This window comes from Zootermopsis nevadensis, unplaced genomic scaffold, assembly GCF_977971745.1.
Source record: "Zootermopsis nevadensis isolate Lab colony 2312 unplaced genomic scaffold, Znev_1.0 Znev_ptg000012l, whole genome shotgun sequence".
Classification (NCBI taxonomy): domain Eukaryota; kingdom Metazoa; phylum Arthropoda; class Insecta; order Blattodea; family Termopsidae; genus Zootermopsis; species Zootermopsis nevadensis.
Genome location: NW_028259144.1, coordinates 12,548,121 through 12,575,184, shown reverse-complemented (window position 1 = coordinate 12,575,184; position 27,064 = coordinate 12,548,121). Strand labels below are relative to the sequence as shown.

The following is a 27,064-nucleotide window of genomic DNA, read 5'->3' as shown; positions in this document are numbered from 1 at the left end:
TGTGCGGATAAATTGTAAACGTTATGTAAATTTTATACTTAGACTCTTTTTCCAAGAAATGACCGATGAAAAAAAACATACGGTTTCTTCATGCAAGACAATGCTACAGCTCACACAGCTGATTGGTCGATGTTAGCATTAAGAGAAGTGTTTGGTGAACAAGTTATCGATCAGTGGCCTCCGCGTTCCCTAGACTTGAACCCGTGCGATTTTTACCTGTGGGGGCATGCTGAAGAACAAAGCTTATATAAACAATCCGCACACTGCAGAAGCACTTAAAGAAAATATTCGACAGTTCATTTCGGCAATTTCCCAAGAAAAGCTTCGTCGAGTATTTCGAAACATGTTAACGAGATGTGAAGCTTTGCTGCAAGCACAAGGAAGTCACTTTGAACATCTTTTGTGATTTAAGGTAAGAACAATTAATGTAATAACATGTATTAGTGACGAGAAATATTTGTAGTTCGCTGTTACTAGTGGCACTGAAACTGCTTCGCCGGTCACCCACTTAAGAACGCGCACAACGCCAGCACACACCAACAGAGCGCCGGCCGACCACGCAATGCAAAGCACGCCCCGAGTCTTATAAATTGTACACCCGGTACATGAACTCTCATCTGTGGTAACTGATTAGAACAAATACATGGCATAAATGTCCAACCGTGATAGTGCTGAGTGCATGTTCATTTCAATTTAACGAAATTATAATATGAAAGTTGAATCGGCTATGATAAAGTCAGCGCCACAGTGTGGTGATCTATTTTAGAATTAAATTTCAGTTGGAATTTTGGTTGTAGCATCAGTTTTACAAAGATGCTTACAAAGTAAATACTTCAATATGTTTTACTGTGATTTTACTTAGAATATCAATGTAATTAAACTGTTGAACCGAAATTTGTTTCTAACAATAGCGTTTACATTAGTTCTCTTTCGTATGAAAGAATTTAAACGGAATTAAACGTTTGATGTCATAAAGAAGGAATAAAGCTTTTGAATTTGAATGTATGCGTTTTTTCGCGGGCGAACCAATTGTGCCGCTATCCATGCGTAGCTTTCGGAACTATGATGTTCAATATCTTGTTGGCAATCGAGGTTGAGCTAAGAGATGGAGCTGGGTCAGATATTTGAAGCTTTTTCAGTTTGGTCTGTATATTTGAATTACGTTACACAAATGCGACATTTGTATAAGTAAGATAAATTCTTTATCATGAGGAATAACAATTAGTAGTCGTACAATCTTTCTGATGACTTTCATTCCTACACCGCGGAAGGGGCTGTGAGTGACCTTGCATGCCAGGATAATGCACCTGATTTATGTCAATTGGGGTAGTTACATAGAATGATGTTGTGAGACGTATAATTTTGTTATATATTATTATGTTCAGTATCCGGCTACAAGAACTATCTGTGTGGATTTATAATGGTGGATCCAGGGGGGGGGGGATGCAAACCTTCATCTGGCACACCACTTGTGAAATGGTTGTGTGTACTTTTCCTGAGGTTATAAAATCATTTAGCAATTAGGAAACCATCATTTATATTACTGTGTATTGTAGAAAATGTACATAAACCAGAGAGTGGTCAGTGTTCTGCTTGACAAGAATTGATAACATGCTGACTGTGAGTGTTTGTCTTTTATTTAAATTCATTGTTTGACATGATACAGGTTAAGTGTATAAATGTTTATATGCTTTTGCACATTGGATAAGCACATATGGCAAGTCTGTGGGATTCTGAACACAACCTTTTGTCAATGGTAAATGCACAAAGTTTTATGATGATCTCTATGTTCTTGTAGTATCCTATTAAATTACATTTTTTGTGTGTTTTCTGTATATATTCATTCAATTTTTACTGATATGGAAGACTGCTGTATTGTTCTGAGTTGCCATAAAAATGGGTTTTGAAGTTTAAATATCACAAGCAAAGTAGGTGAGGGTTATGACAAATAGAAAGTCAGCATCATTTCATTCTCCATTGTATAACTCTTGTAATATATTAATGATACTAAGATTGCCCATTTTGTGAATAATTGCCACATTACTAAAGATTACATTTGTTTTGTGCGTGTGTGTTATTAAAGCATACCAACTAAATTAAGGTATTTATAATGCCACCATTCTTTCTTGTTTTCAGAAAATTAGGCTGAATGATAAGATTTAGTCAAAATATTAACAGCCTTCTCTTTTATGACTTTTTATTACACATGCAAATACCAAATGTGCAAACATGAATTTTTATACCTTCAGTTAGAATTTTGGTATATGCAATTTATGCAGTAGATATGTTGCAGAACTATTATTGATATTGTTGCAAAAGGGGGAAGACCATCTCTGTGGAACTGCTGCCCATTGTCCAGTTTCCAGATGATGTGAATATGGAGAAACAGTGGCATTATATTGACAGGAAAACCAAAGAACTCAGAGATAAACCTGTCCCAATGCCACTTTATCTATGAGGTCCTACATGGACTCTCCTGGACATGAACCCAGGCCTCTGTGATGAGAAGCTGATGACTAACTGCCTGAGAGCTCTGGCACAGGCTTTCTGTAATGTTGTGATGTGATTCAGTATTGTCTTTTTTTCAGTCCCTTATGCTCATAGTTTACTCTATTTAAAATCACTGGTCACTGACCTAAGAAATAATTGTTTTGAAGTGCCCTAGATTTGCATCCAAATCTGTTCACTGTATATGAGGATGATTTTTCATATTTTTTACATCATGAGAGATTTTTTTGCTGAAAAGTACTACAACCCTTTGTCTGTCGGTACAGTAAGACACACAAAGTTACAGATTTGTCAAAGGTAAAGTGATGTTTCTCATAATTCTCCCTGCTGATTGGAGTTAGAATGTGTTGTGGTCATTTGAGCCATGTAATACTGGTTAAAAAATAAATTGTTTTGTCTGTTGTTGAGCACACTTGTAACCATACCCACATTAGTTACTGATAGTAGGATAAAACAATGGGATGTGTTTCAGTATCACACATAACTGATGATAAGTTTGTTATAGTTTATGGTCCTAATGTGACATGTGCAGTATATATAGAACATGGAGATGGCAACTGAAATGTGTTTTAGTTCTCTCTCAGCAGAATGAAGAAAGCCATTATTTATGAGCATGCTGTTTTCTCATTCTGCACTGCCACTTTGTTTCATAAGTATGGTCTTGTGGTCCAGAAAGTACAATAAATTGGCTTATTAACTTTTTAATTTCCTGTTTATATTTCTGTTCATCAATTAAAAAGAAACTTGTTTGTGTACAAATAAAATTCTCAAGTCAGACATAGAAAATATTTGATAATTTACCATAATAATAGCTCGAAAATGCCATTGAAAATATTATTTCTGCTTGTTGTGGTATTGCATTCTCACTGTTTTTTGTTGCACACAAGACTTCACTTGAAAAAGGGAGGAAATTGTTCCTTCAGCAACACTTTGTCCCATGGCTGGAAGTTATGAGCTTTCATGCTCCACCTATCTGTTTTTCATCACCGTGTCAAAAAGTACTGCAGCTGTTTCTCCATTCTTACAATCTTAATAGTAGAATTTTTAGTGGAGTTCTGTATTAACAATTTATTTCCAGTTGCTCTTGTCATTACATGAAAAACTAACATCTGTTAAACCTTGACATCTAGGACTATGATGAAATTTTTCATTTATCCTGTTACCATTGAGCTTTGTTTGTTTTTTTATTATTATTATTTCTCTGAAGTAGTAACCATACCTCACAATTTGTAAAGCGACAGAGTTGTAAGTGATTATGTTATGAAGTTTGGAAATTAACTGCAGAGAAAAGTAGTATCTGGAATTTGTTTGAACTTGTCATATGTGTCAGCCACATGGCCCTCTCAAAGTGTGCAATAGATAATTCTATGAACTACAAGAACTTTGTCTTTTTTTATGTTTTACAGTATAGTGTACATAGATGTAATTGAGCAGTGGCTAAGAAACAAATTGGTGTCTAAATGGTGATGAAGTAGTTGTAGGTGACGTTGCTGAAAATCAATTATTTGTTGTACAAGATGCAGCTTATGGGTTCCACTGGAACAATCAGCATGCATCAGTACATCCATTTGTGTGCTATTTAAAAAATCTAACTGCAACTGGAGAAGTGGTTTATCTTGGTGACTGTCATATATACATTTTGGAGAGCTGAAGTTCATGTCCAAAATAAACTGTGAAAAAAAATCTTATATGGCAGCATCTCATTACACAAACAGAAAAAACTTCATAGATCTGTGTTCACATGAAACTGTTTTTGGGATAGAAGCAGAATGGCGTTTCTTTACCACCTCACATGTGAAGGTGTTGGCAGTAACATCAAATGCCTGGTACCACATGCAAGTTTATGAAAATCACAGGGTAATCAAATACTGATACCCTTAGATATTTATTCATGTGCAGAGAAGTAGAATATACCAGAGTCAATCTACAGTCTCGATTAGATGTAGTGTAACCTGTACTAGGCATCAACAGTTATCATGCATTTATTCCAATTGCTGAGACTGCTTTGGTGGTGAAAATACACTATCAGACTCTAAGTGGACAAACCATGAATGTTTCAACACTCAAATAGTTCCAGAACATTCTGTTCTGTACGGTTAGTGCTTATGTTACTACATTCTGTGACAATCACTGGTAGCTAGGATATGTAATGGAAACATTTTAATAAATTTGAAAAATCCACATGGACCAGAAGCATCTTTTACGTGTGTTCCATGTTCAGCTACCTGAAGTAACTCTTCCAGTGAACCATGGATTGCATTTTCTCTCTTCTATGTCTGAAACTGTAAGAATCTTGGCAAAAAGCAGTAGTTCATCACAGCTGCTAAAGTGATTTCAATTTTCATGACATGTAAACAAAATATATAAATTTCATAATACATGTAACCTAACTCAAACAACCGACAGCTAAACTTGCATTTTAGTCATGTGGTTCACAAAAGATGTTTACCCCTGGGGGGACATGGAATCAAACAGACAACTGAAAAAATCATTTACATTTATTAAACACAATTATGCTTTGAGCTTCAAATCACTTAAATGTACATTTTATTATACTTGCACTTATACATTTTCTCTCATTTGAACCTTAATTAATGCAAAATTATTTTTTATATAAGTGACCACTGCTCAAAAATCTAAAAAAATGTGCAGCTTCTTACAAAATTCGTTACAGCTTTCAAAGTTCTTGTGGTCCCAGAATTCCTTTTTGCACAGAGGGTGAGTGACACTTGTGACAATTTTCAAAATACCAGATACTGCTTTTCTCTGCAGTTAGTTTCCAATGTTCGTAACATGTGACCACTTACAGCTCTGTCGCTTTATAAATTGTGAGGTATATTTTTATATCGTTTGAAAGAACATTTTATATGATTTATAGCGAATAGTAGATCGTTTCTCTAATTGTATTATAAATGGATAATTATAGAAAAACATCATGCATGTACACCGTGTACAACAAAATCAAACTCTTGACATATTCAAAGTCCAGTACCGGAAGTGATGTAAGCGTGCAGCTGGTATCGTAATTCTTGGAAAATATGATCTTATATTTTTCTGTACCTTCCATTAACTAATCTGATTTATGCCAGACATCTGTTAAAAAAAGGCTACCTGAACAATGTGTCTGCCTAATTTGAAGAAAAACATGAATTAATGTTAATGACTTTATTGAGTCTTCTGAAAGCAAAACAGAGGTGAAAGTCGCACTTTGGTTGGCTGCCCGTGTGTTCTTGTAGAGCAGTTGGAATGGTAGGGAACTGACGTTAATGCAGGTTCTGTCTTCAAATCTGACTATAGACAAATGATTTTATTTGCAGGTACATACACTTGATAATTGTTTTTGTTTCACAAAGTGTACTAATGACTTGTAAAAAATACTAATTGTTATGTTAGCCCTTAAAGTGCTGTTTTATGGTATGTTTTAACATTTTAATTAATATTTATATTTTATTAATTGGAACATATATTATGATATTATGACACTGAAGTTCTGATTATGTCATACTTTGATATTAGCTTCTTAAGGGGGACCTTGGTCTATGGTGTTGGTAAATCTATGTTGGACAGAGGGCCGGTTGTCAGTTATGTGTAATTCTGGATGTGTTGTGAGAACTGAAGACAATAAATATATAGCTGCTATCTCTGCAGTATGTTTAGCAGTAAGTGTCTTCCTAAAAGCTTTGGATGGCTATGTGATGATTTTTGCCACTTCATGATTATTTAGCAGGTCAAGGTGCATTACATTTAATAGTCTCATTTTAACCATGTTTACTTGTGTAGTCGTTATTGTATATCTTTGAGAGGCATTCCAGTCTTGCAGGTGACATCAGATATCACTGAACTTGGTAGCTGAATTTTTTTCCAGTGATGATAATAAGTGGTCCTCTATGAATATCGTACATTTTACGCATCATATTCAGATCATCATGCTCATTCATAAATGCTGCATTTCCATTTCAGATCCTTACCTACAGATTATTTTGATTTATGTGTGCCTGTGATGTTCTTTACAGGTAGTAGATATCACAATCATCTGTTGATCCATCTATGGAAGTATTCTACAGAACATTTTTAACAGACTAATGCTTTGCATGAATTACCTGAAGTTGTTCCTCAATTAATACACTTTTGTATGCAGATGACATGATACCTATATCAGACTCAGAAGGTTGTTTATGGAGATCATTATGTAATTTACTCAACACTACAAAATTGGCTGGAATAAAAATAAAGTGATGACATTTAAAGGACAGGTTAAATCTTAAGCATAATTATAATAGATAATACTGTCTTGGAACAAGTAGTTGCATGAGGAGGGAGGGTACAGTTCAGGAGACCTTGGTATAGATGGGGGGGGTGGTATTAAGATGGGAGATAGGGCATTAGGGTGTGGATTGAAGTCACCTGGCTGAGGTTGGGACTAGTGGTAGGCTCTTTTGAACATGGTAATAAACTCGATAAAATGTGTGGAATTTCTTGACTAGTTGATTATACTGTCCACTTCTTAAGAAGGGCTCTGCTGCTTGTTGTTAGTAATTTAGTGCTGGAGCAAGTAAATACATTCACATATTTGGGATGTAACATTTTATACAAACCATTAATTTAAAAAAGACATTTATTAAAATGTTGTCAATTGTGAATATTATTAGGCAACCAAATTTTGTTTGAAGACAGTCTTGTTTGGAATTATATAATAGGCCTATTTTAACTATCCCACCACTTTCATCAGGACATGAAACAAATATATATATATGTGTGTGTGTGTGTGAATATGAAAGACAGAAGAGATGTAATTCATGAAAAACACAGTAGGATGCATCATACCAAAAATTAAGATATTTTAGAATTGAACATGAACCCAGTTAAAAGTAAATTAGCATAGCATTAGATCATGTTAAAGGATGAAAGATAGACACCCAGAACAACTTCTTAATAGATTCCTCTAAAGGTGAAGACCTGGACATCATTAAAGGGACTACTACTAGATAAATAAAACCTTGAGGCCGAAACAGCCCATTTATTGACCTAATTTTGTGATAGGAGGAAGACTGCAAAGAAGAATTAATAATCTCAATACTTGAATATTGGTTTTTATATATTTTTTATTTATCTTCCTCCTTAAGAAGAATCACTGTTGGTCTTACTGACTAGCATTGCAGAACAAGGTTACTAGAGTTTGATTGGCATTACTTATGATTCTTCACTAAACCATCGTAAGGTCAAACAAATATGTAGAGCTTTCAGTTTCAATCAGGGTTTCCACAATAATGTGTTTCAGGCAGTAGGGCTTTCTGAACAAAAACAGTGTGGAAAACACAGGAGTACAAGAACAAAAATATTTTCAAGCAAATGAAGAATTGGGAAAATCCATGCAATAAAAGTTTCTTTGCTTAGTGTTGGGATTGGAGGATGGAGGTAAAATATCAATACTACTCTGTGGTACCATTGGAAGATCAGTAGTCATTAAGCAAGTTGAGACTTGTTCCTTTTTGTTTCATAGATCACAGAAGCTCCATTCTAGCTGAGTTACTTTTTGGATGTAGGATGCCATCATCATCATGAGCGACGGGACCATAAAGCAAGTTAAAGTTGACAACTGGGGAATATTCTTCCTCCAGAGACTTCAGCAGCTGTTTTCAAAGAGTGAACACTGTGATCTTATTTTGCTTTTCAGTACAAATGAAAGAATTAAGGTTAGTTTGCAGATGTACCCTCTTTATTTAATAAGCATCTATAGTGGGAGGCTTGATGTTTTGCAGGCTTTCTTGAATGTGATATTGGTTTGTTTTCTGGGATCAATGACACTGTACTAAAGCCCTACAGATGTACTTCACTGTACAATTTAAGTGGATTTGATACTAACTTTTAAGAGTGTGGACTATGTTTATGTGATAGTAAAACAGTAGTCATTTCATGAAATGTATTATTTTTAAGTTTTATTGCTTTTATACAAATATAATTCAGTAAATTGTGAATTAAATAATGAAAATGAATTGATCACATGCAAATTTCAAATTCACATAATATTTTTTATGCCTTGTGCTTATCTGCAGATCCCTTGTGAATGTGATAATATTTTTCTGTTTGTGGTCAGTTTAATGAACCATGAGTTTTAATTGTCCAACAAGTAACAATTTTGGAGCTTTAATTTGTTGATTTTTGCCAGTTTTTCATTCTATTTGTAGATTCCTCCTGCATGTGATTATACTCTTTATTTTTAAAATTTAATTATTAAAATGTGAACAGAACAAATGTAATAAGTTTAATGAAACACGAATTTTCAGTGCATAAGAAGTAACAATGAAGATGTTGCTGGTTTTCTTAAAACTCTGTAGTAAAACAATGGGACTAAACAAATTCTAAGCATCTGGTGATGGGTGACTAAATTGTAGGTACTATACTGATTGAACTACCTGGCTGTTTGGTTTTTAATAATTTCTTTGTGATATTTTGCAGGTTCACAGACTTGTCCTCAATGCATGTACAGAATATTTCCAGATGTTGGAGAAACAAGGCTGTGCCACTGGGGACTGCTTGCAAATGCCAGATGATATGCAAGCAGATGTGGTACTGCCAATTATCAAGTATGTACCTTCTGCTGTGTGTAGCATTTTGTCTTGAGATTTGAATTCACATTCATATTAAAATTATTTAAAACCCAGAGTCCACAAAATTTTGGCCAAAGTAAACATTAATGTCTGCAAGAAATTTTGTGCACATTTCATAGTGTTTAAATTAGTCTGACATACTTTTGTTGCAGATAAATGTGCCACTTTTAGCTCAGTAATTGAGTCTGTAATGCATTAAGGAAAGGTACTGATATGAATTGACAGTGAGAACTGAGTGAGATTTGTAGAGTAGTAAAGTTTCATTGCTCCTTTTTTCAGATTAATGTATGTAAAATGTTTATATCACCATTTGTTATAAGAGGTAAGATCTGTCATGATACCTGTTCCCGGAAGAAAGGCTTATGTTGATTGCATTTCAGTTTCATGTACACTGGGAAATTGGAATTCCGCACAGAACTTCACAGACGTCTGTACACAACAGCCCAGCAGATGAATATGACTGTGTTGACCAAACTTTTGGATGCACAGAATTCAGCATTATCTCCCCAAGCAAGGCCTGTTGTTAGGAGGCCATCTCAAGTTCCCATCACTTATAATTTGCAAGGAAAGAAGATTGCACCAAAACAGATTGACCCAGACCTTCCAGAAACATTACCTGGTCGCAAGTATGTACTGTGATTTAAAACCCTCCCATTGATAACATGTATGTTGAAAACTTCTTACACCTCACTGGACAAAGGGTGAATTGAATTTTAACCATTTACTTTATTACCTGTGTTGTATAAAGAAATATTTTGCTGTAAAAAAGCACAAAATGTTTTGTTTGGTGAATATATCCCAATGATCTCTGACATACAAGGTGGCCATGTTGTATTTATGCTGACTCTAACGGTTATGCAGTTGTGATATTTTATATTTTTCTGTGTAAACCTTTGACCCTCCAGTCCTGCATAGATGAACCAGACTGCATGGAATAGTCATTGTTCAGAAACTAATAGCTATCTAGCTGTCAGATAAACCAAGCGATATAATAATTCAGGTACTTGACATGAAGATGTTTTAATAAGTATAACTTGTTTTTCACAGAAAACTTTAATCAGACATTATGATATTTATAAAGAATAGTTCATTGCACAAAATATTCATATGATACAGAATATATTTAGATTTCATTAAGTGTGTAACTTTTATGTGAAATATTTTTCAAGTAAAGGGAAAAGGAAGGTAAAGAGAAGGAAAAATAATTCAAGCCTTTGTATAATGTGTACTGTTGATTAACTTCATCTCTACTTTTCTTGAATTTTCATTAGAGTCTATTTTATGCATTTTTGGTATAGACATTATATATGGTATTTTGTTTAATTTGTTTAGTTTTTTTTATTATAGACACCCCAGAGTAACTAATATTGTAAGAACATACTCAATATTGACCCTTAGGACACTGCATATCAAAGAACAGAACTTTATATGAACTTTGCAAAGATATTTCTGTCTGATATGAAATTGATTGTCAATCGGCTTTTATACAAATGCAACAATGTAGACACAACAATGCTAAACGCAACAATGTCAATAATAATACAACAATGCATGAATACAACAATGTCATTAACAGTTCAACAATGCCAACCCCAACACATCACAGTATGAAGATTATAGTACTTAAGTTTCTGTATATTGATTACTTCTAATGGAGAGCTTGTTCCTTTTGTGCAGGTTACCCATATGGAAGAGACGTAATGTTCCATCAAATTCTTCAACATTTTTTGAAGATTCTTCCATTAGTGATTGTGATGGGTATGTTATAAGTACTACAGTACTCATAGTGTTGCAATTATGAATTGTAACTTTATAATCATTCTTGTACTTTAAACTCGTATCTTTATAGCATATGCATTGTGGCTTGCATGTGATCCAGCTGACTATTGTACTGGCATACTTCTAAAACATTAACCTAGTAGTTAAAGTCTATCCAACAGCCCTGTAATACACAGACTTAAACCCCCTGTTTGTCTTTAAAGTTTAAAATGATACTTCATATGTTCAAATTTGCTGCCACAGACACAATCTGCATAAAGAATATTGACCTCACATTTTTTAGAGCTGTCTTCTGGTGAATATAGTACAGTGTACAATAATGTTTCTCATAGTTCATTTCTGTCTTCCTGAAATACTTCTGCTATAAATATTCTGTAAGTTCTGGTTTGAAGTGATAATCATTTTAAGTGGAAGAAAATTCAGGAGATGGAATATGTTGTGGATTGTGCAGTATTTTGGTCACAGTAACAGATTCAAATATGGAAGATTCTAACCAAGTCTCCTGTGGCAACAGTGTATATTTGGCATTTAAAAGGACATCTTTTGGGAACATGTTAAAATAACATTACATAAATCCTGTGGTGTGAAGAAACACTTACAGGTATTCCATAACTTCATTTTGATATGTGATTTTAACTCATTTGCTGCTCATACGATGTTTTAACAGAAGTGCTGAGACATCATTCATTGCATTACTCTATCATAATAATTCTCAGCATAGTTTAACACTTTTAAGGTTTTGTATGTAGTGCAGTGGAAGTACTTGCCACCTGCAGTAAAGGTAATAAAATTAGTTAAGATTCAGACAAGATTTTCTAATAACAAAAATGGCTTTTATAATATGAATGCAGGATGAAATTCATTTATGTAACTTGGGTGTTGAAACTGGTACTGAACACTGTCTGCAATAAAGTAAACATTGATGTTTAATTTTAGTAAGAAGAAGAAGAAGAATGATAGAAACAAAATTAACTATTGTAAAGAGTCTCAAGCCCCTTTTCTCTCCATTTTTACCCAGCTCCTAGGTCAATAGTGACTGGTTTAAACTTCATATTATGGTGCCATTGTTTCTTCTACAGTTTCAGCAGGTTTTCAACAGTAGTAGATGAATCACCACGCCCAACTCGCTTTGATTGGCCAGAAGAGAATATGGACACACAACCATATAGCAGCTCGTTTGACGATTTGTCATATGAGACTAAACCACTTGTGAAATCTGTCATACAAACTGTCAACAAGCCTCCTGTTCCTCGAGTTGACACTACTCACAGAATTGCCACCTTTGAGGAAGTGTGTCGTACAGCTAGCAACATGAAGCGCATGCCGAGTAGTCCAACAGTTCATGATGAAGCAGCAGTCAAAAAAGCCAAAATGTTAGATCTCCAGGTAACTGATGAAATATAAACCATTTTGTATGAAAGCTCACTGTTCCATGCAGTTGAAGAAAAATCTGAAATTTCAGACTTTTCTTTCTTAGATCTGCTCATTTGTGCAAAGTTTGAGGCAGGATTTTGTGTATGTCCATATTCTGAGGATTACCATACTTCATAGTCTGATAGATATCCCCACATATGTACAGATGATTTAATAACAAAAGGGTTCCACAGGAGCAGTAGAACTTCGAGAACCACTGACTTAGAAAAATTTGAAAGTTTTGAGGTTCTTTCATGAATAGGTTTTTACTGATTTTCATTGAAAAGTAAAAAATGACACACTAATTCTGTATGAATGTTAGTTAATTTAACACAGTTCACATTTAACAATTAATCTTTAATTGCCATTCAGGCCAAAGTATTTAATGCCATATATTGCCAGTATTACCAAGTAGCAGGACAAACCTAAGTTCAGAGAGGCTCTTTCTCTGGTATTATTCATTGTAGTTTCACTGCTGAGTGTAACGCAGTATACATGAAGGTATAGAATTGACAAGCACTGGATGTTACATACTGAAATTTCTTATTAAATGTATTGTTGATTGCTGTCTTTTGGGTTGTTGTGCCATGTAGTCTTGTAGATGCCCTTTCCGCTCGATTGGCTCATTCATCGCCTTGATGACTGAGGCAGCATGACCTCTGAAACGTTGTTAGACATCAACCAGACTACATGGCACAACAACTCAAAAGACAGCAATCTTCAGACTCACCGTCAAATCCTGCAAATGTATGTTCTCTGAAACAGCATCAGTAAAGATTTTAGAAGAAATAATCCTTGTTTAGATCCTAATTCCTAGTTTACAGATTAATGGATTTATGCTACTTATGGTAGTGAAAGAATGTGCTGTGTTTGTTATGTATGTAAACTGAATAATTCTGATAAAGGAAATGTGTTTGCCTGTGTTCCAAAATTGAGATATGATCCCTCTTAGTTATAACGATTGTGTTTGCTAAATATTTTTGAAGACTAAATTCAGAACATTTCTGTTTAGATTTACACATGTTGATTTTGTACATGTCATGTGATTTATTAGCTCTTAATAAACCAGCAGTATTTGTATTCAGGTCATTTGATTTCTTTCTGTCTTATTCGTGTTCATATTGTGTTTGTAGGCAGTGAAAGAGTATGTTGAAGAGCACAGGCTGCGGAAGGACTTGTTGGATACATCAGATGAAAATAGTGAAGAGGTTGATGATGACCTGGCAGTAGCTGACCTTGATGATGATGATGACATGGAGGATGATGATGGTGCACTATCATTTGAAGGAATATCTGAACAACAAACCACCTTACAACAAGAACAGACACTGTCACAACCACAACCACACTCAACATCAACACCAGCATCTCCACATGTATCTCCAGTAACACCATCCCAGCCAATACAACAGCTAATCTTGCCACCTCAGAAATCAATCTTGAAATCACACGGTTCTCATGAGGAGTCAATTCCTTCTACACCTGTCTCGGTAGCATCAAAGAAGGTCAGTGCATGATTTCCATTTTTTCTTATAATATATAAATATGTATATGAACCCAACTGTTGTCCCATATTTGACACACTTCCAGATCATTACTTGTTATTGCTGATTTAACGTAAGACATAACATGGTAGGCAGAATAATGAAACCAAGGCTTGCAACAGATGACTCCCACTGATAGTGAAAGATTATTTTCATGACAGCTTTCCCTTTTCTACCTGTTTCCTGTTTTTAAGGTCATACAACTGTGGCCCATACTTACTGAATAGGAATCAGTCTGACTGACCACAAGAAAGTGGAGTAGCAAAACAATGAAAGGACAAAGTATGCTGACATTTCCAAGAGTAGCAGCTGACCCTAGTTGGACGAGGGCGTGGGTGAATGTTTTGATTGACCCATGACAATACTGTTTTACATTATGAGTGGTCTTTTTGTTTATGTTACAGCATTTTCTATACTATTATGGTGTCATGGAAGTTTAGAAAGAAAGTAAGAAAATGTTACTGCAGTAACAAACGATGTGTATCGATGTGGCTGTCTTCTGGGTTGTAGCTCTTTGTAGTCTGGTAGAAGCTTACTAATGTTTCAGAGATCCTTGCCTCCATCATCACCTTAATGATGGGGGTAGTGAGGACCATTTTACATTATACATACTGTGGTGAGAAGTTTCCAGTATACACTTTCTGCTATGGTTACTGTCAAACATGAATGTAATTTTCCAAACAAGCACTTAGAGCAGGTGTTCTCAATGGGTGGGCCACATGCAGTCTGCCTATTTGTTTTGTGAGACATACTTACATTTTTATAATATTGTCATCCTGAAAATAGTTACCTGATATTAGAAAATAGGTTTTATTAATGTCAGTATCTGGCAATACTTGTCTCTGTGAGCAACTGTTCAGTTAAATGAAGAATGTTAATTGAAGAAATAAGATACTTCATGCTGATGAACACTTGGAGGGATATGGAATCACAAGAAGATAAATTGAACCTGATATTGAAAGATTACTGAAGAAAAAGCAGTTTCATGTTTCCCACTAATTACCAGTTTTATAAAGGAAAATTATTAAGTCATATGTGAACCTGTTTGCAGTAGTAGGCATAATTTAATAACAATTTTAATAAACTGTAATAATGTTTCAATAAGTTGTCCTCATTTGTATCCATGTTGATAAATTCGGGTGAATGTGACCCCAGGTCTGGGAAACGTAAACAATTCCTGGCTTTATCAAACATTTAGTTTAAAGTTATTGTTATATCATTAAATTGTTCATGATTATAGTCCATTGGAAGTTGGTTTTTTGGCAGACTTCAGTTGAAATGAATCATCATTTTTAATAGTAAGTGATGCAGTGATTAATATACTATAAGACTGAAATTCAAAAGAAAATTATAAAAATTTACTTTATTTAGTTCACATTAAATGCACACGAATTATTCTCATTATATTTATTTTTCAGTTGACAAAATCAAACATGTTTTATATCATGATTGTGAGCTATAATGAATTGGAAGGTGGAAGTAACAAAATTCTGAACATTCAGTACTTATTATTATTAAGTGTTCTGTCTTATGACAGGTCCATTGCTCTGCCCAAAAAGAGCTCTCCAGTTATCCCTATTCTCGGCTTCTCGCTTTAATTCCTGGAACGTCATCTTCTTTCCTTGTTTAAGGTCGTCGGTTAGCTGTATCAATCTTCTTCCTAGTCCTCTCTTTCCTTCAACCTGGCCTTCGGTGATATCACTCATTAATCCATTCCTTCTCATAATATATCCCAGCCAGTTAGCTTTCCTTCGTGTAATCGCCTGCAGAATGCTTCTTTGCTCGTTGACTCTCCTCAATACTTCTTCGTTGGTCACTCGATCCGTCCACCTGATCTTCTCTATTCTTCTCCAACACCACATTTCGAAACTCTCCAGGTATTTCTGTTCCTTCTTCCTGAGTGTCCAAGTCTCTGCTCCATACAGCGCGACACTCCATACGTAACACTTCACTAGTTTCTTCTTCATCTCCAAGCCCAACTTGCTAGTGAGAAGTATCCTCTTCTTGACGAAAGCTGCCTTGGCCATGGCTATCCTTGCTTTTACTTCCTTGGTGCATAGGGTGTCCGTCGTGATTATGCTTCCCAAGTACTTGAAATGCTCCACATTCTCCATCTGTTGGTTTCCAATTACAACGTTCAATGGTTCTGCTCTCGGTGCTATCCTCATTACCTTTGATTTTTCAATGTTGATTTCCATTCCATACTCTCTACCTGTTTCCACTAACTTGTCCATCATGTTCTGTAATTCCTCCTCTTCCTTCGCCAATACTACTAAGTCGTCAGCATACTTTACAGTCTTTATCACTCTTCCTCCAATTTTGAAGTCTCCTGTTCCCTCCAGAGCTTCCTTGGCAAGCCATTCCCCGTATAGGTTAAAAAGAATTGGTGATAAGCAGCATCCCTGTCTTACACCTCTACCTATCTCAACGCTGTTGGTGTCTCCTGAGTCCAGTCTCACTTTGACTTTTTGCTGCATGTACAGGTTTTTGATTAGTCTTCTATCTCTCCAATCAATTCCAATTCTCTGTAGGATCCTCATTAATTTCTTCCATTTTACTCGATTGAAAGCCTTCTTCCAGTCGATGAAGCAGGCACATACTTCTTCCTTGACATCGAGAACTCTCTCTGAAATTATTCTCATAACTCCGATGGCATCTGGTTCCTCTTCCTCTCCTGAATCCAAATTGGTCGTCTCCCATCACTTCCTCTATCTTCTTTTCTAGTCTTTTAGTCAGTATTCTAGTCATTATCTTCGCCGCATGTGAGATTAGGCTGATGGTCCTGTAATCGCCGCACTTCTTGGAATTCTTTTTCTTCTGTAATGGAATCATTGTTACTTCCAGAAAGTCCTTGGGCCACTCACCAGAGGTGTATATCTTGTTAGCGAGTCTAGTAAGAACCTTCACTCCTTTCTCTCCAAGTTCTTTCAATAAGTCTGATGGGATTTCATCATCTCCCATAGCTTTTCTTCTTCTCATATCCTTTATGGCCCTCTCTACCTCGCTCTTCAGTATCTCTGGACCTTTGTCGTCCTCTTCTACTTCTTCTTCTGGCTCCAATTCCATCTCCTTCTCATCCAGTCGATTGGCCTTGTCATAGAGCTCTTCAATATAATTTTCCCACACAGCTTTAACTTCATTCTGGTCACTGACTATCTTTCCTGATGGGTCTTCTATTTCCTGTGTTCGAATTCCTTTGTTCTCTTTCCTTCCTAGTTGTTTCGCCTTTGCATACATCAAATCGTATCTTCCAATTCTCTGGAGTGTCATTATCTCATCACATACTGCGTTGATGTAATCTTCTCTCGCCTTGTCTCTTTCTCTTCTCAGTTCGTTGTTCAGTCTTCGATATTTCTGTCTTCCCTCTTCACTGTTGATATTCTTCCATCTCCTCCTCTCATCCATCTTATCGAGCATAGCCTGTGTAATCCATGCCTTCCTTGGTATCCTCTTCATCCTACCAACCTTTTCTTCTAATGTCACTGTTAGGCACTTCTTGACATTTGTCCATTCCTCTTCAACGCTTTCGCCTTCACTTTCACTTAATTTTCCTTCCAATTCTTCTCTTACTTAGTCTCGCGCGCTCTTCAGGTTCTCCAGGTCCCATCTCTTCTTCCTCACCCCCCTACTCCTGATTTTCTTCATTCTGGTGCTGACGTTTGCAACTAACATATTATGATCTGAGTCGATGTCCGCTGATGGCACTGTTGTCACATTCTTTATGCTATTCCTAAATCGTTGCTTCACTAAGATATAGTCTATCTGGTATCTGCTCCTGTCTCCTGGGCTTTTCCACATATACAATCTCCTGTGATGCTTCTTGAACCAGGTGTTGGTGATTACCAGTCCATTTCTTCGGCAGAAGTCAACCATCATGTCCCCTCTCCTATTCCTTATTCCCAGTCCATGAGGGCCGACAATGTTGTTTTCTGCTCCTTTCCCCATGACACTGTTCCAGTCTCCCATTATTATGGTTTGCACTTTCCCTCTTCCTTCTGTCCTGATGATTTCTTCTATCTTCTCATATATTATTTCCACTTCTTCATCGTCATGATCCGATGTTGGCATGTACACCTGCATTATCAGAATATCCACTGGTTCTGTATTCAACTTGATATACATCAATCTGTCACTACACGCTTGCACTTTGATTACACTTTTCTTGATCCATTTCTGCATCACTATTGCAACACCTCTTTCAGCACTCTCACCTCCCGAGTAGTACATATGATAGTTTACACACTCGAAATCACCTTGATCCCTCCATCGAACTTCACTGACACCCACAATGCACACATTATTTTTATCCATTTCGATCTTCAGATTTTCCAGTTTTCCTCCCTGTTGTAGTGTCCTGACGTTCCACGTTCCTATGGTGAATTTCCTAAAAGAATTCTCCTGCCTGATACCTTCTCCCGAGACAGTCCTCGGCCGGAGATCCGAATGGAGGACTAGTTTACCTCCGGATTGTTTTGTCTCTGGAGAAAGCATCATGCATATTGTGACTGCTCCTGTTGGGCAGAAGCTGTCCTGGAAAAAAGTAATGTGGTAGTTTTTCCATTTGCTTTCCACATCGCAGTACCACAACCATTAAAGCTGCTCCAGCCATGCTTGTGGTAATCCAGCCTCGAACCGGTCCAGGATCATTTCCTTTACGCTTCAAGTTGGTAATAGTGGTCGCTGCTGCCCTCCACTATGCTAGTTTTTGTCCGCCCCGGGTATTTGATTTCCCTGGTACCACCCATATCTGGGAAGCATTCCCCTATCCGCAACCTGGGGAGGCGCCCGATGGGGGACTAACAACCCCCTGAGGGCATTCAGTACATTTTACAAAAAAATACATACAATGATTTTAAAATCACTTTACTTTTAGAAATTTCTTAATGACAATCAGTGGAGTTTACATCTGAGCCTTATCTCTGCTAACATGTGTACTAACATGTAAATTAATAAGATGTGGTCCAAGAATTAAAATAAATTTTAACTTCCATTTTAAAGGTTCGCTTTCTGTTGGATGCAAAATCACCTGAAGGAAAAGAGAACGCAGCTGCTGCAGCCAGTGCTTCTAAAATACGTCGCTCTGATGATGGGCAACGACCATTACCTACACGTGCTGATAGTAATATAGCATCTATCGGAGGAACTGTTTCCAACGCAGGAAACCTGTCCAACCATGCAAAAATAATTACTGAAGTATTGAAGAAGTACCCTCACCTGGTGAAGAACAACAAAAATATCAGGCTGAAAATTATGCAGCGTGGTGGAGCTCAGGTCACTCCAGTGGTACCCATGGATGGAGATGCAAGCAAGGTACTGTGAGATCCTGTTTATTGTGATTTACTTTTCATGTAAGTTTGGTAATAATTTTATGCAGTTGTTTCTTCAGATTACCAGATGTATGTGTGAAGGAAAACATTGATAAATTTTACTATATGCTTGTTAGAGTAGAATGGATGTCTCTTATGACCCTCATATTATGTTTTGTTTCATAGGCTAGTATTTGTACTGGAGACTGTGTTTTGAACGCAAATTTTGCATGTTGGCTACTATGTCTTTCAGCAAAATAATTACCAACATAACAGTGCTGAGGAAAATGCATCCTTCTTTGACTGTCTTCATCTCAGTATAGGTATATGGGATTCAGAATTTCGACTAGTGAAATAGAGCATAAGTAGCAAGGATTTGGAAACAAAATGCGATTGAGAATGTTTTGACTTAAAAAATATGAATTATTGATGAGTCATCACCTTGATGATGAAGAAATCAAGCACCTTTGGAACAGTGGTATACTTATACAACACTATACACTGAAACATCCCACAAAACATTCATCTTCATACTTGCTCTGAGGAAGTGCAGTTACATCTTAATTGCATTCTACAGTCATTGAATGAAGATAGATACACAAATGCCACCTAACTACTTATGTCTGAAGGTGGCCATGCAGATGCATAATGTGAGCCGCAACAGTTTAGCTTTTGTTCAGAAACTTTCTTACCTTTAGAACATACCCAAAGACTTTGTGTAACATTTTGTAACATGTTCTTTTATGGTGAGGAATTGTTAACCAACTACCAAACCCTCTAGCTGAAGAACCACCCTTTGTCAGCTGTCTGTGACTGCTTCTTCAATATACCTTTCATGTCTGGGTGGAGGTCTTCTACTTCTCCATCATGTTCATAACAAATAATAGTTCCCTCTCTTGTTACTCTTCCAGGGGAATGTACTTACAGAATTGGAATAATTGTACAGTATGCTGTTTAAGGCTGTAAAAAATATGTGGAAATGAAGAGATTGGCGCAAGATGGGCGAAAATGGAGGACCACATCAAACCATTTGAAACAAACAAACAAACAAACAAACAAACATGCTGTTTAATCAACAGTGCCCAAAAGTTGATATTGTAAATAGGCTTGTATTCAGTTTCCCCTATACATAAAATGCTCTTGAGTTTGAAATCTTAATTATTTATTGTTTTTGTTGTGTTTTTTAGATGGTGAAGTCAAAAGTATCATATGTAGTCCTAAAATCAGACGTGGCAGGCAAAGGCAAACCAGCTGTAATCCTCAAACATGGAGGTCATGTGGAGCCACTGTCAGAGCTTGGAGGACAGAAACCTGCATCAGGAGCTGAGAACACAACAGGACCATGGTTGTGCCATTCATGTGGTTCAAATGAAGAACCCATTCACTTTGAAACATATTATTTATACAGGCGTCATCTCCAGGATGTGCACATGGAGAAGATTGATGCTCGGATATGCGAGCACTGTGGCCATCGTGCCAGCAAGCGCAATCTTTTACTGTACCATCTGTATACAAAACATGGTGTCCCTCCTCCACGAAACTGTCAGTTTCCTAAATGTGATCAGTGTGACTATGTAGCGCTTAGTGAGAGTCTTCTCATCAAACACCGTAACAATCACTCTAATAACAAAGAATTTGTTTGCAAAGTGTGTAATGCTGCTTTCAAGAGCAATGGAGCATTACAAGGCCACATGCAAACTAACCTTCATTCAGATCCAGCAAAGAAACTATATGAATGTCCATTTTGCCAGAAACCATTTGTACGCAACATAAATCTCAAGGCACATATTCGCACCAGCCATAAAGAGGTAATTCGTAAAATGGACGAAGAAGAAAAGCTTCATATGGTAGCTAAGCGTAAACAGTTTGCAAACCTGCAGAACTTTGAAGATGGAGAAGAAGCTCATTCCTCAGATGCTTTAGGGGAAGATGGTCTCAATGCAGATGAAGAGGAGGAAGGGGAGGTGGTAGAGGTACCTGTAATTGAAGCTATTGTGCAGAAACCAGGTACTGGTACAGTGATGCTTCCATCAGGTGTTACTGTCCTGGCTGAAGGCCCTTCAGTCCAGTCACTGGTTCCTTCATCAGAAGCAGAAGCTTTGAGCAATGTTGCAAGTGGCATTGCAGCATCTCTTGGACTTGCAGACACACTAACAGGAGAACAGACAGTGATAGTATTGGATGATAACCAGGAATTTATTTTGCATTCCACTGAAATTGTAGGAGAAGAAACAACTTCAACAGATGGAAAGGATGAGATAGACATAAGTGGTGTAGGAACAGGAGAATTACAGGAATACATCGTGCCAGAGATAATGCCTGATGAGGGACAGGAACAGCAGGATCAGTCGTACACTGGTCCTCTATCAGATCTAGAACATTACTCTGGAGAAGCAAATGCAGCCATAGTAGTTCCATCACACCAGACAGCAACTGCACCACCTCCAGTCAGTGTAGCTGTATCTGTTGTAGGTGGTGATGAGGTAACGATGGTTCTGACTGATCATGATTATGCCCCAATGAGAGACAGCAATGGTGAAGGCGTTATGTTCCTTATAACACAACCCACACAGCAGACTCAGGAACATGATGCCAAATGTACTGTTAGTGAACCAGAATTGCCTGTGCTAGAAAAGGAGCTACCACCACCTGAACTCATCGCAGAATCAACCTGCGTTCTTCCGACAGAAATCAAATACAGCAATATCCCGCCTGTTCTGACGAGAGAAAATATAATTCCTCAAGATGGAACTGACACTGTGTTGTCACTTGATGAAGAGATTATTAATGACAGTATAGACTCAGAAAGAAATACAAGTGATGTTGTGATAATTGAAGAAATACCACCTACTGAAGAAAGTATTCAGAAATTAACAGAAGGATCAGATAATCAAGATACACAAGTGGAACATGTGGAAGGATTGGATAGAAGTGAAGGTGACAAAGAAGAAATGACAACTGATGAGAGTAACCAAGAAGTAGAAGTGTTAGTAACAGGTAGTGTAGAAGATGTGCAGTTGAAAGAAACCTCTACAACAAAAGATATAATTCAGGAGCAGAAGGAACAGGACGAAGTAGTTGAAGAAGAAGTTGAAGATGATGACATTAATGATAAAGATGAGACAAAGCAAGCATCAACCGTGAAAACCTATTCTCCCATCAAAAAGCCAGTTGCCAGTAATGTACCAATAAGAAGACAGCCACCTGTTCAGATGGCAGATATTATGAAAGAATGGGATGATCTTGATGATGATGATAATGCTGTTGAAAATCATTCTTCAGAACCACTTCATCAGTCAGAGTCTGAAATAAAACCAGTTGCCTCTGAGGAAGAGCCAAAAGTATTGCGAGGTCCTGTGAGTGAGGAGCAGTGAGTGCGGTTAAGTTGTTATCACTAATCAAACTGAACTTCATAGCAGATTGGGATAATATTTCATACATTGATTAATTGTGACTGTGAGTAATATATGTAGTATTTGGTTATAGAATGACTAAAGTTGTGCAGATATTCACATGCTTCACTGCATTTTATTATATCAGTATGCCACATGCAAGTCAACTTGTCTTTAGAAGCTGATCATTGGTATGGGATTATCTCCTTGAAATTGAAATATAGTGGAAGTATATTGTGAGTGATAGTTTGAAAGTTGTTAGTTTTTGTTTGGGGGGGGGGGGGGGGGTGTTCTTCCATTTCCCCCTCTCTTTTTTTTCATTTTCATTTTATACAGCATCAGATTATTTTATCTGAAATTATGTTACTTTTTAAGTCCTATTAAGACTATGTAATGTTAATCCAACTGTTGGTCAATTGACTTATAAATTATTTTATAATTGGTACCCTACATATACAAGACACTGGACCTATTTTGTACAGCACGTATTCTATATGAGAAACAAAAAAACATTTTATTATTTTATGGTGTAGCACAAATCTAGATTTCATGAATTTATGTGCACAGATCTTTAAAAGAGTGGAGGTAAAACTTATTATTTAATTTGATTAAGTAGTACCACCACACTTTTGCTGCCATAAAATATGTATATACCAAATGATTGTGTACTAAGGAGAGCCTTATGTGTATAATTTTAAATGGTTACTAATAATACCATAATTGATGCAGCTTATTTTGCATAATTGCCAAAGTTGCCTCATCAGATTACTATAATTCAGACTGGTTATTAGATATTATTCAATTCCTTGAATAGTGAGTATGCTTGTTTATAATCTCAGAATCATGTTTATTGGAAAAATGAAATAAAAATAAAAACTAACAAGTTTTTAATTTACAATTAAAAGAAAATTCATTTGTAACCACAGATTTCTGGCTAGACTTAACACACATTTAAAATAGAATTATAAATTATTTATTCAGGAGTAGATTATTTTTCAAATGTACCAGTATTCCAGAATATGGTTATCAATAAAAATGCAGCCAAATTATATAGGTATTATGTTTTGAGAAATCCAAGCTACATTTTTTCCAGACATTTTTGCTTTTGGAAATGCTAAGATCATGTAGGAAAGTGTTTATGAAAGTGTACCAGTGAAGGCTTTAATGTTACAATAGTTTAATTATATCTGTATACATCAGAACTTCAAGCTTTCCCATTCAAAACTACTAGACTTTGTTGTCAATTGTTATGATGAGGTAATGGATGTAAACTCAGTTCCACAATATTTTTCTATAGTTCATGACTACAGAACTTCTTTTAATGCTAACAGAAGTATATACGCACTGGTATATTGTAACCATAAGATGTAGATTTGTGTACCATGGGAAAGTATACCCTTTCTAACCTCAAGTGAAGTGAAATAATTAAAGAATTACAAATGTCACCAATAACTGGTCTTAAACAACATTACAGAAGAAACTGCAACACATTTATGAGAATACTACTTCCTTCTCCTGCCCGAAGATTACCAACTGAGAGGAGTAAGACACTTATGAAAACATTAAAGAAATGCAGAATTCTATTTTGTAATATCTGAAACAGTCCAATGATGTATTATGACAATGAAAAACCATTATAAGGAAAATATTAATTTGTGTGAAATTTTGTCATACTGTTCACACACACACATTGTTTGGTTTTCTAGTTTGAAGATGAATGCATATCACCACAATTGATACACATAAAACTCCACTGTGAACAGATTTTTATTATCCTTTGCTCAACCTCATTAAAATTTAAAGTAGAATTTAGTCGGTACTGGACAGTTTGAACTACCATTGTACAATACATTTCCTTTTTGGATGTGTTTAAACCTTTTGTTTTACTTACAGAATTTCATTCTGTTCATTGACATTTTCAGGCCAGAACAGTAGTTTATAATACCTCATCCAATATTTGTCAGGTGAAAAGTGTCCGAAGGTTTGTAAAGGTAACACAAATCCCAAAGTGGATGTGGTTAGGGTTGTTTTATAAGTGAAATGCACTTAATTTGTATTGTGCTTAAGTATGCTTTCCAAGGTATGGCAAATACAGATTAGTTTGGTTCAAGGTTTGACTTTTCACACAGAAAATGTATGTGGTAAGAAAGGGAGGAACACTTACACAGCAAAACTGTCAGATCATGCTGTCTAACGAAAATTATTCATGCTTCTGTCGGTAAACAAGTTCACAGAATTATTGAATTATGTGACAATCTGTGGGGCCATGCTTTATAAAAAAAATTCCATCATATGCAATATGCTTTGTCTCCATCTAAACATGTAATGTATAAAAAACAAAGGATGGATTTGGTGTTACTGCTCATGTGTATTTTGGAGATGCCCATTTTATCTCTCTGGGGAATGAGCTGACCAGGCTGAAGTCATTCGTGGTTTTCTTCAAGAAAATCGTAAGACACTGCTTTCTTTTCACCTTCCAGGATTATCATCAGATGCATTTGATGCAGCATTCCTTTTGCAGTTGGAACAATGGCATTAACAAGTGAAGAATCAATCAGTAGAAGGTGGGTTCTGTTATTTTAATTATTTCTTCTATTTGCTGTTTTTTTTATCAGATAATGCTGCCAGTAAACGATGTTGACACCTTTTTTCTTACAAAACAACAGTACATCAGCTTAGGTACTGGCCGTTGACATGTTAGGGTAACACGTGATATTAACGTCAACATCGCAATAGCTCACTGGGGACATATATTAATATTTTATCTGTGACTGGGATCGTTTCCGTTGCCATCTGAAATTAATATTGAATTAATATATGATTAGACGCGGCGACGTAACTCGATAAAATCTCGAGTGAACGCTTTCATCGTTTAGCCATCTGACACCGCTGATCACCCGAGAAAATTTTACTGAATGAATATTTCCTGGGTATCCTTTCAGAACCCTGTGTTGGTATAATGTATTGCAGAACCTGTCCATGTAGTTCATATCCATGTATCACTACCTGCTAAAATGACAGTTTGGTACTGTCTGAGATACTTATCATTTGTGTTAGTGTTTACGATTGTTTGTTGTGTTTCTAAGAATTTTGTAGTACTGATGTGCTGAAATGTACTGTTATGTTTGAAATCAAACTTATCTTTATTCCTGTTTTAAGCATGTAAGTGAAAGGTAGCGTTATATATCAAAAGTGTATATATTATTAGTAATTAATTTAAATTAAAATGTCGAACCGCGCAATAAACATTCGCAAAGATCAGTGTTGTCTCATGTTGGTTTGTGATAGGTATAGTAAAATGCTAGGGTTGACAAGTTTGACCTGCTTTCTTGTATAATTGAATAATAATTTTATATCATTAGTTGGTACCTGTGTGTCGTGTGTTGCGTTGGAACACAACCTAACCTGTGGCGCGTTTAGTGTCATATTTTATTGATTTTTAAGTGAGTACATAGAGCAAGGTCGTTGTAAAAAACTTAACAGTTGCTTAGCTAGTTAAGAAATATCCCGCCTTATACGTACCTGAAAGTTTTTTATCATATTCACTAGAGCCCAGCAGTGAGACTATCTTATTGGATGTGGATGTTTGGCATCCTGCCTATTAGTTACTTTGTCCGTTTCTTACATATGGTATTGCTGTATGGGGTCAGAGCTGTAAAAATATACAATTGTTTACACTACAAGAAAGGGCAGTCAGATGCTTAGTAGGCCTGATGCCAACAGACTCTTGTGAAATTTTGTTGGACTGTGGTTCATAACCTTACTTGCTACGTACACTGGAAGTAATTATATTAGGAAAAATTAAGGTTACAAATTAACAGTTTATAACCCCCTAACAAGAAATGGGTTAGTCTATTACAAGCTGCCTCACAAGCTTGAAATCTACAGCACCAGGCCAGTTATTGTAGGCTGCAAATTATGCAGTAAACATGCTCACATATGACAGGTAAGAGATGGTTGACTATTCAAAAAGAGGCTGAAGGACTTTTTCCTGAAAGGGTGCTACTTAGTTGAATATATAAATGATGACTTCACTTATACTGGCATTTTAGTCTCATAGTTTAAATTTGGCTACTCAACTCTCACATAGATTATAGATTGTAAATGGGATAAGCATCTTACGGTGAGAACCTCAAGTCTTACATCTTACTGAGCATTGTGACCATTTATTGATCTATTGTGCTTCCATAGTAACTTAATCTGCTAGCAGCCTTGTACCCCTTATGAAGTACAATATCCTACATAGCAGGATCTCAGTGGAAGCTGTGCATTGAAGGAGCACTTTTATTGGTTGCCATAATCAAGGCCTCCTTATAGGTCCCACGTCTCATAGAGTCTTTGCAAGCTTTGCAAGGAAACACTATTTACTCAGAAAGTCATGCAAAACTTGTGAATACTGTGTGTGGGCAAAATGCAGAGTTATTTTCAAAAAAGTGTGGTACGTATAGTTACTAATGAGGTTTAAAGGGTTATTCTAGCATAACATAACATAACTTGGCTTAGGAGGACCTTAA

The 27,064-nt window shown here is 36.2% G+C and overlaps 2 protein-coding genes across 8 annotated transcripts in view; both read left to right on the top strand.

Moving 5' to 3' along the window:
• Nucleotides 1-1,061: 1,061 nt before the first annotated feature.
• On the top strand, nucleotides 1,062-23,599 carry Cp190 (centrosome-associated zinc finger protein CP190). Of its 5 annotated transcripts, none has more exons than XM_022080765.2 (9): nucleotides 1,062-1,143; nucleotides 8,009-8,201; nucleotides 8,965-9,092; nucleotides 9,497-9,742; nucleotides 10,794-10,874; nucleotides 11,975-12,281; nucleotides 13,442-13,813; nucleotides 18,851-19,162; nucleotides 20,346-23,599. In XM_022080765.2, the coding sequence occupies exons 2-9, from the start codon at nucleotides 8,067-8,069 to the stop codon at nucleotides 22,530-22,532; spliced, it is 3,768 nt and encodes a 1,255-aa protein (XP_021936457.1). In that variant the 5' UTR covers nucleotides 1,062-1,143; nucleotides 8,009-8,066; the 3' UTR covers nucleotides 22,533-23,599. The 5 variants fall into 5 exon arrangements, with proteins under 5 accessions (XP_021936457.1, XP_087204076.1, XP_021936458.1 ...); XM_087347950.1 differs by having other exon boundaries at nucleotides 1,107-1,188; XM_022080766.2 differs by lacking the exon at nucleotides 1,062-1,143 and adding an exon at nucleotides 1,153-1,276.
• Nucleotides 23,600-25,570: 1,971 nt separating this feature from the next.
• LOC110838014 (3'-5' RNA helicase YTHDC2) overlaps nucleotides 25,571-27,064 on the top strand; it is a 36,362-nt gene continuing 34,868 nt past the window's right edge. The window contains exon 1 of one of the 3 annotated variants that reach the window (XM_022080764.2): nucleotides 25,571-25,712. The gene's annotated coding sequence lies outside the window, so the exon portion shown is untranslated. Of the gene's footprint in view, nucleotides 25,713-25,868; nucleotides 25,994-26,242; nucleotides 26,497-27,064 lie in introns of those variants that run through there. The other 2 variants (XM_022080763.2, XM_022080762.2) reach the window with 2 other exon arrangements.